The following is a 9,056-nucleotide window of genomic DNA, read 5'->3' on the forward strand; positions in this document are numbered from 1 at the left end:
AATAAGACCGGGTCTTATTTTTTATTTATTTATTTTTGCCTCCAAAAGAAGCACCAGGTCTTATTTTCGGGGTAGGCCTTACCTCACCTCCAGCACCGACAGCGCCACCCAGCCGGTCCACTTCTTCTGGGGCTGAAGTTCTACAGCTGCATTCGGGTCTGCATTTTGCAGTCGGGCCTTTCCGGAAGGCCTAAGCAGCCGAGTACCGTGCTATGGATTCAATCCATAGCTTGGTGCTCGGCTGCTGAGCTCTTGCAGAACTGAGCTATTTGGCTGCACAGGCCTTCCGGAAAGCCCTGTGACTGAGAAATGCAGGCCTGGCTACAGAAGAGGCCTCAGAAGAAGAAGTGGGCCGACAAGGAGAGACCTGGCTACAAGTGGGTACGGGGCTTATTTTTGGGATAGGACTTATATTAGGCCCACTCCCCAAAAATCAAGGTAGGACTTATTGTTGGTGTAGGCCTTACTTTCGGGAAAACACGGTACTAAATCGTGGCTTTTTGTTACACAAGGCCTGGTCCAATGTTTTATTTCAGTGCAGCCAGTGAAGATTAAAAGCAGGACGCTCATAGTAAGGGAGGCTGAGATAGGAAATCACCATCTTGTTCCTGGACATAAACCAGTGATGGCAAACCTTTTAGAGACCGAGTGCCCAAACTGCAACCCAAAACCCACCTATGCATCGTCGGGTGCCGGGTAGGTGTGGCCAATTGGGTGGGCTTGGCCTACTGGGTGGGCGTGGCTGCGGTGGTAACGGCAGACTGGGTGGGACTAAAAAGTTCAATCAATCAATTCCAACTTTGCAAGATCTTTTTTTTCCCCCGCGAGAAGTTGAAATTGACTGATTGATTGAACCTTTTTTTTTGTACACTGCGGCGAAGGCCTAAAGCGAAAAGGTTTTATAAAACCCAGCTGAAGGCCTAGGACTGGGGCGACGGCGTGCGTGCCCACAGAGAGGGCTCTGAGTGCCGCCTCTGGCACCCGTGCCATAGGTTCGCCACCACTGACATAAACTATCGGTCCAAAATGGCTGCAAGGCAGTTCAGGGCCAACCTCCACCCAGCAGCCTTTCCCCACCTGCATCACAAGAGAAAAGTTCACGAAACTCCAGCAAACCAACCTTTCTTCTTCAAACTCCTTTCCGAAAAGGATGTTGTCTCTCAGCGTGGCGTTGAGAATCCAGGCCTGCTGGGCCACATAAGCAAAGGTCCCGTCCACGGAAATGCTGCCTTCCAATAAAGTCATCTGAAACAGCAGCGACAGGCCTGTCAAAGATACTGCCTCAAAGTCTCATCAATAAAGGAGGATATTTTTAGCTCAGGGTTGGAAGGAGGGATCCTTGGTGCTCTCTTGAGCTCGCAGTGTTTCATTAGCCAAACTAGGTAATGTCATCAGAGCTAGAAACGTCTGCAGGAAAACAACCAAGCTGCGGGAGCACCAAGGACCCCTCCAAGTCTTATAAATTCCCGCCCTTCCCTCTCAGACTCTTCTTTCCTCTCTCACCTCCCATTTATGGAGATAGGCTAAACTACCACATCCCAAAAGGTATTCTTGTGGAGCCTCATCTTTACAACTCTTTAGAAGCCCTATAAGATGGTGGAGGTCTAGGTATCTGGAAATTAGGGCTGTTCCATTGAAGGGGGCTATCACAAAGAAAGCCTAACCATTGGCTACCTGCAGATGGCCTTCCTTCAAAGAAATGACTGATGAAGCCCTGTCTCGGTCCAAAAAGCTAGCTTAGAGATCTTCTAAGATTGACATGTACCACAGGCCGAGGAGACCTCCACTTCCCTGGATATGGTGTTACCAGGCACCTCCTCTGCCTGGACAGAGGCCTCCCCAATCAACACGAAGGGTAGACCTGGGCCTTAGGTTGATGCTCCCACACTCTGTAAGTGTGAATGACTCGCAAGAAAGCAAGAAGTCATGGCTTGGGACCAAGTTGTTTGAAGGACTTTTCCCAGTTATACCTACTCAACACACCAGAGAGGGGAGAGGCAGTGTACGTTAGGGGTCCCCTCTCTTAAGGAGGTCCATCTAGTGGGACCAAGAAGAAGGGCCTTCTCCACGGTGGCCCCCTCCATGTGAAACATCATCTCTGCGGAGATAAGATTGGCCTCCAACTTGATACTCTTTCAAAAGGCCCTGAAGACATAGTTTTGGACCCCAGGGTGATGGGGAGCCAATCAAGTGGCTGGTTAATAATAATAATAATGATGATGATGATGATAATGATGATGATAATGATGATGATAAAGTTGGAAGGGGCCTTGGAGGTCATCTAGTCCAACCCCCTGCGTAGGAAACCCTATACCATTTCGGACAAATGGCTGTCCAGTCTCTTCTTAAAAACTTCCAGTGTTGGAGCATTCACCGCTTCTGTATGCAGGTTGTTCCATTGGTTAATTGTTCTAACTGTCAGGAAATTTCTCCTTAGTTCTAGATTGCTTCTCTCTTTGGTTAGTTTCCATCCGTTGCTTCTTGTCCTGCCTTCAGGCGCTTTGGAGAATAGCTTGACTCCTTCTTCTTTGGGGCAGCCTCTGAGATACTGCAACTCTGCTATCCTGTCCCCCCTCGTCCTTCTCTTCATTAAACTAGGCAGACCCAATTCCAGCAACCGTTCCTTATATGCTTTAGCCTCCAGTCCCCTAATCATCTTTGTTGCTCTTCTCTGTACTCTTTCTAGAGTCTCAACATCTTTTTGATGGTTGTCACCAGGGGACTTGGGGGTTTATTGGGTTTTGTTTTGGGGTTTTATTTCTGTAAAAGACCTGGNGAGAGAGAGAGAGAGAGAGAGAGAGAGAGAGAGAGAGAGAGAGAGAGAGAGATATGGGGAAAGGAGGGAAGTGCTTCCTCACCTTCTCAATTTCCAGGTCAATGTTGTAAAGGACCTTCTGCAGCCGGACGTTCGCAAGCTGGATGCGCTGGTTCTCCTCCTCAGGGCTGGGGGGGTCATCGCTATCCACCAGAAGATGGCCCTTCTGCTCAGTGAGCATGGTCTGCCGTCCCTCGTGTTGCTGCTGTTTCTTCTTGTCTTTCCTGTTCGTGGCTGTCTTGCCCTTTTTCATTTTAGGGGTCATCTTGGGTGAGCTCTGGACACTAGCATGGGAGGATTCCCAGGCTAAGGTGGCATTTGTCATCTGTATGGCTGCGTGAGGACTGGCTGGTTTTTTCTTTACCATATGAACCTCTTCCATTAGAAACAAACTCTGATAGGAGTTGTGAGAGAGGTGCAAAGATGAGACACCTGGTCAAGACTGAGGGGGGGACAAGTCTACGGCACACTCACGCAGCAAAACACATCAGGCTTATACAGTGCAGGGAAGCTGAAGAGCAAAAGGTAGCTCATTAGTGAAAACTAACGCCAGGTCCTTCAGAAGGACCTGGTTCACCCACGAATGCAGTGGTCCTCAGACAGAGAGACTTAAAAGACGCGGGATCCATTTTTGCAGGAGAGAAATTTTGTATGCCAGAAATACCGCCAGCGTAAACGGGTGAGACCCCTGCTCGACCCAGATTAAAAAAAACAACAACGCTCAACTCTCTGCTGAACAAAAATCAGGCACTTTTCGAATCTGACTGTGTGTTATCACGGATGACAAAACCGCAGCGTCAAAAACCCAGAGCCTCTATGTCGTGTTTTCCACTGCATCCGTCTGTTCAAAAATATTGTGCAGTCTTTGTTCAACAGTTTACACAGAAAAAAACCAAAACACATTTTCAGTTAGTTAACCAAGTATTTGCAAAGAGACTTATTTCTTTAATGACTCCCATCCCCGGAATAATTGTGGGACTTGGACTGAAATGTTCCACGGATGATAAGCAAACTATAAGCCTTTGTCTTAAGAGGCAATATTGCTGGTTTTCTCTGAAGGATTCCTCTTTCCCTACCTTCTTTTAACTAAGATTTAGCATCCTGCATATTTCAAAACGCTAATGTTGTTCTCGCCAAGAATACTAAAATTATTCCACTGGCCTAAAGATTGGCTTGCTTGATGGAATTCCTGGGTATTCAAATGGCAGACCTAAAAGCAATTTACATTTCAAAGTATATATACAATGCCTTCATGCAATCTCAGGCAGACACTTCTGCTGATAACATAGTTCTATGGTGAAAAAAACCAACAACCTTGGACATTAGCTAGTTTAAGCACAGTAAGAGAGGAACTGCAAACATTCAGAAACCGAGGGGGGAAAAAAGTGAAAATTGAAGAATGCGTCTCAGTTGGGCTCTTCTCAATATTTTCCAGGTTATGTTCTGAAATGCACTTTAAAAGTAACTGTGACAAGGATGAAGCCCAATAGCCAGACCAGCTTTCCCTCTGAGTGAACTGTGCATGCTAAAATCTTCAGCAACTCACAAGAGTTCTACTGTAGACAAGCAAATACGGAAAACTTTTTTTAAAAAATGAAAATCACTGCCAAGGAATTTGATATTATAAGCTGTCGTAAGGCATGCTATAGGTTGCATTCTACGAGGTTCTGCATGCGTGTGCATCATGCTTCGTTACCATGCTTCAAATTTATTTAAATCCTGCAGTCCTATCCTCTCTTTGACTTGGTAGTCAACTGAATGCAATCAATTACTAGCGTTAGTTAGTAACGCTATTGTACAGCAAAATGGCCACTTTGGCAAACAGAACTTCAGGGTGTTTACATCATGCTCCTTATGGTGAGAACAGAGCGATGAAGGTAGCAAGACATTTAATACGTGAGTATTTCAGAATCTGCAAAAGGACCCAACCAAATAGTAAAACATGACAAGGCAGGGGTGACTTACTTTAAATCTGTCAGCCGCAACGGAAGCTTCAGACAAAGACTTCACGGAAAACGGGGTGACTTTCAAAGCAAAAGTCATGGAGTTGAATACTGTCACCACCGTAAAAGCCTGAAACACAGAAGGAAATAAGCATTTTTGACTGCAGCAGCGGTAAGAAGCCGTGCGTAAATCCAAGAATTTATAGCTAATCGGCAACAGTGATAGTATTCCTCCAGGTTTAAAAAAAATATAAAAATTCTACAGAGTGCATTGAAATGGATTGAAGGAAGCAAGAAAAGGAAATTATGTTTTGCTCTGGAAGTTCCCAGCTTTTTGCGTTGTCACTGTTTTGAGGACAAAGCCAAAACCTGACTGTACTTCTGCACTCTTTCTGTAGAATAATTACATTGCATTCAGAAAATATTCAGAGCCCCCCTCCCTTCCCTTTTGCCGATTTTGTTATGCTGCAGCCTGATTCTACAGTTGTTGAAAATCTCTTTTTTTCCTCATTAATCTATACTCAGTACCTTATCATGACAAAGAAAAAAAACTAATTTTAGAAATGCCTGCAAATTTATTTTTTTTAAAAAACTGAATTCTGAGGAATTCTGGGAATTGAAGTCCATAAGTCTTAAAGCAGCCAAGTTTGAAGACCCCTGGTCTAGCCACTCTGCCATAAAGCCCAGATTGGTGGAAGACTGGAGTGATGAGTTGTCCTTCTGGAACTCTGTCCCATCTCCACATAGGATCTCTGGAGCTCAGTCAAGTTCTTGGTCACCTGTCTTACTAAGGGCCCTTCTCTCCCGATTGCTCAGTTTGACCAGGCGACCAGCTCTTGGAAGAGTCCTGGTTGTGCCAAACTTTTTCCGTTTGAGAATTATAGAGGCCACTGTGCTCTTAGGAACCTTCAGTGCAGCAGAAATTTTACTATTAGCCTTCCCCAGATCTGTGCCTTGCAATAACCCCGTCTCCGAGGTATGCAGGCCGTTCCTTTGACCTCATGGCTTTTGCTCTGCTACAGTACCCATTGTCAGATGTGAGGCCTTCCACAGAGAGGTGTGTGCCTTTCCAAATCATGTCCAATCAATTTAATTTACCACAGGTCAACTCCAATCACAATATAGAAATATATCAGCAACAATCAAAAGAAATAGGAGGCTAAATTTCAAGTGTGGTTGCAAAGGGTCTGAATAATTATGCCAATGTGACCTTTCAGGTTTTTTCTTTCTTTTTAATAAATTTACAGACATTTTTAAAATGCCGTTTTTATTTTGTCATTATGGGATATTGAGTGTAGATCAACGGGGGGGAAATGAATTTCAACAATTGTAGAACCAGGCTGCAGCATAACCTAATTGACAAAAGTGATGGGGGTCTGAATACTTCCTGAATGAAAGTGTATCAACTGCTAACAGGAACAAAAGAAAGCAGATATCACTCAGATGACCCAGATGTTTTTCATTCTTCCTGAAAACCATTAATAAGAGAAAGAACATAGCTGGACTTGTTTTAATCCTCAATTATAACAAGTATGATACGCAGATATCCCATGGAGGATTTTCATGAAACATGAATACTGCAGCATAGGAGGTTTTCTTTGAAGAGTCCAATTCCTTTTTAATTTAAGAATATTGCACACCAAATTACATTTTTTGGCACAAAGATCCAACTTCTCCATCAATATAGAGCAACAATGAAATGGCTCTAGCAGAAATAGACACTCATTCTTTGTTATCTTCAGATATTATTGAAGCCATAAGGTACAGTAAGTCTACTTCAAACAATAAAAAATACAGAAAAGGGGGTCCTGCAGGAACATCCCCCAAAGATACCAGTTTTTCTTGACACTTACTGCAATCAAAAATACAAAAGGCTACCATAGATGCTGATCACAGCTTACTATTGTTCTGGAGTTTTTATTTTTACTAGGTTCAGTTTAGTTCCTAGGTCATTACAATAATTAATTGCATCTTTATGTAGGACTAACCTTGTCACTAGCAACTTTTCATGGCACAGGAAAACAGTATGCAAATTTGGATCAGAGCATGTGGGAAAAGCATCCACGATCCCAAGTTTCCAAAATAATAACAATAATAATTAATAATAATAATAATGACAACAATAATAATAAAAAGTTGGAAGGGACCTTAGAGGTCTTCTAGTCCAACCCCCTGCTTGTTCTAGCTGTCAAGAAATTTCTCCTTAGTTCTAGGTAGCTTCTCTCCTGGATTAGTTTCCATCCCTTGCTTCTTGTCCTGCCTTCAGGCACTTTGGAGAATAGCTTGACTCCCTCTTCTTTGGGGCAGCCCTGAGATATTGGAACACTGCTATCATGTCCCCCCTCGTCCTTCTCTTCATTAAACTAGACATACCCAATTCCAGCAGCCGTTCCTTGTATGTTCTAGCCTCCAGTCCCCTAATCATCTTTGTTGCTCTTCTCTGTACTCTTTCTAGAGTCTCAACATCTTTTTTACATCGTGGTGACCAAAACTGGATGCAGTCAGTATTCCAAGTGTGGCCTTACCAAGCCATTGTAGAGTGGTATTAATACTTCGCGTGATCTTGATTCTATCCCTGTTAATGCAGCTTAGCACTGTGTTGGCTTTTTTGGCAGCTGCAGCACACGGCTGGCTCATATTTAGGTGATGGTCCACTAGGACTCCCTTCCTATATCTGATGTGAACACCATCTGCCCCCCAAAATTACCTGGGCTGCTGTGAGATCATAGCCAAAGATCATATGAACAGAGAAAGTCACCACACTAGCTATCACTACAACGATGGGTGCCACTCCCACAGTGATACTCTGGAAGTATCCTGCACGCTCCAGGATTTTGCGTTCTTCCTCTCTGATTTCTGGGAAGAGGAGACAAAGTGATTAGCAGAAGGTTAAGTTAATTGCCATGTTAACCGCGGTTTTGTCATCTGCAGGAACCACACTTGCAGCCGACTAAAATGAAAATGCAAAAGGGAGCATGGTTTACACATTTTAAAAGAATTGGTTTGCATTCAGATTGGCCTTCCCTGGCGACAAAAATGCAAGCTCAGTTTTATCTATGATTAGTCATGCAAATGCTTATGGAGATCCTCCGTCATCCAGGTCATGGTTGTCCCAGAGGTGCTTTTTCAAGAGGCAACTGGACTTCCTTGTTTTTCCTTGAAGATGTTCCGCTTCTCATCCAAGAAGCTTCTTCAGCTGAAGAAGCTTCTTGGATGAGAAGCGGAACATCTTCAAGGAAAAACAAGGAAGTCCAGTTGCCTCTTGAAAAAGCTCCTTTGAGATAGCCATGCAAATGTAGTAACGGTTGTTGTTGTTAGTTGTGAAGTCGTGTCCGACCCATCGTGACCCTTTGGACAACGTTCCTCCAGGCCGTCCTGTCCTCTACCATCTTCTGGAGTCCATTTAAGCTCACGTCTACTGCTTCAGTGACTCCATCCAGCCAGCTCATTCTGTCATCCCCTTCTTCTCTTGCCCTCAATCTTTCCCAGCATTAGGCCCTTCCCCAGGGAGTCCTTCCTTCTCATTAGGTGGCCAAAGTACTTGAGTTTCAACTTCAGGATCTGGCCTTCTAAAGAGCAGTCGGGGTTGATCTCCTCTAGGACTGACCGGTTTGATCGCCTTGCAGTCCAGGGGACTCGCAGGAGTCTTCTCCAGCACCATAGTTCAAAGACCTCCATTCTTTGGCGCTCAGCCTTTCTTATGGTCCAACTTTCACAGCCATACGTTGCAACTGGGAAAACCATGGCCTTGACTATACACACTTTTGTTGGCAGGGTGATGTCTCTGCTTTTTAGTATGCTGTCTAGATTTGCCATAGCTTTCCTCCCCAGGAGTGTCTTTTAATTTCTTAACAGTAGTAACAGTAGAAAAATCAAAGAAATCTTGATGACAATTCTCAAGTCATCCAGGTAGAATTGTCTAAAAGTCGAGTTGGTTGAGATGTTTCACTGGCCATCCAAGAAGAAGCCGCCTGCATGGGCAGCAAAATGTCCCAAACCAACTAGAAAATAAGTCCAATTGCAATGACTCAACTTTTACATAATTCTACCTCGATGACTAAGAATCTTCCCTGACATATTGCCATACACTTTGGGGAAGAAACCATGGGATTGGTGAAGAAATATTCCTAGGAATTTTAGGAGCTGGCTTACATTCCAACAATTCCTGGCTCACTCAGATTCTCCTAGCCAACTTGCTGAGACCGAAAAAGCTGCTTGGATGGCCAGTGAAAACGTCTCAAGCCAGCCAGAAAATAAATCCAGTCGCCGTGATTCAACTTTCAGACAAACTGCAGCAG

General features: G+C 44.3%; 1 protein-coding gene across 1 annotated transcript in view; it reads right to left on the reverse strand.

The window, feature by feature from the left end:
* ABCC5 (ATP binding cassette subfamily C member 5) overlaps positions 1 to 9,056 on the reverse strand; it is a 54,761-nt gene that overhangs the window by 31,104 nt on the left and 14,601 nt on the right. The window contains exons 4-7 of the mRNA XM_015831702.1: positions 7,466 to 7,614; positions 4,781 to 4,888; positions 2,859 to 3,092; positions 1,078 to 1,245 (exon numbers count right to left, since the gene is read on the reverse strand). Of these exons, the coding sequence (XP_015687188.1) occupies positions 1,078 to 1,245; positions 2,859 to 3,092; positions 4,781 to 4,888; positions 7,466 to 7,614 (659 nt within the window). The remainder of the gene's footprint in view (positions 1 to 1,077; positions 1,246 to 2,858; positions 3,093 to 4,780; positions 4,889 to 7,465; positions 7,615 to 9,056) is intronic.

The sequence above is a fragment of the Protobothrops mucrosquamatus genome, unplaced genomic scaffold, assembly GCF_001527695.2.
Source record: "Protobothrops mucrosquamatus isolate PMUCROS unplaced genomic scaffold, P.Mucros_1.0 scaffold_276, whole genome shotgun sequence".
In the NCBI taxonomy this organism is placed as follows: domain Eukaryota; kingdom Metazoa; phylum Chordata; class Lepidosauria; order Squamata; family Viperidae; genus Protobothrops; species Protobothrops mucrosquamatus.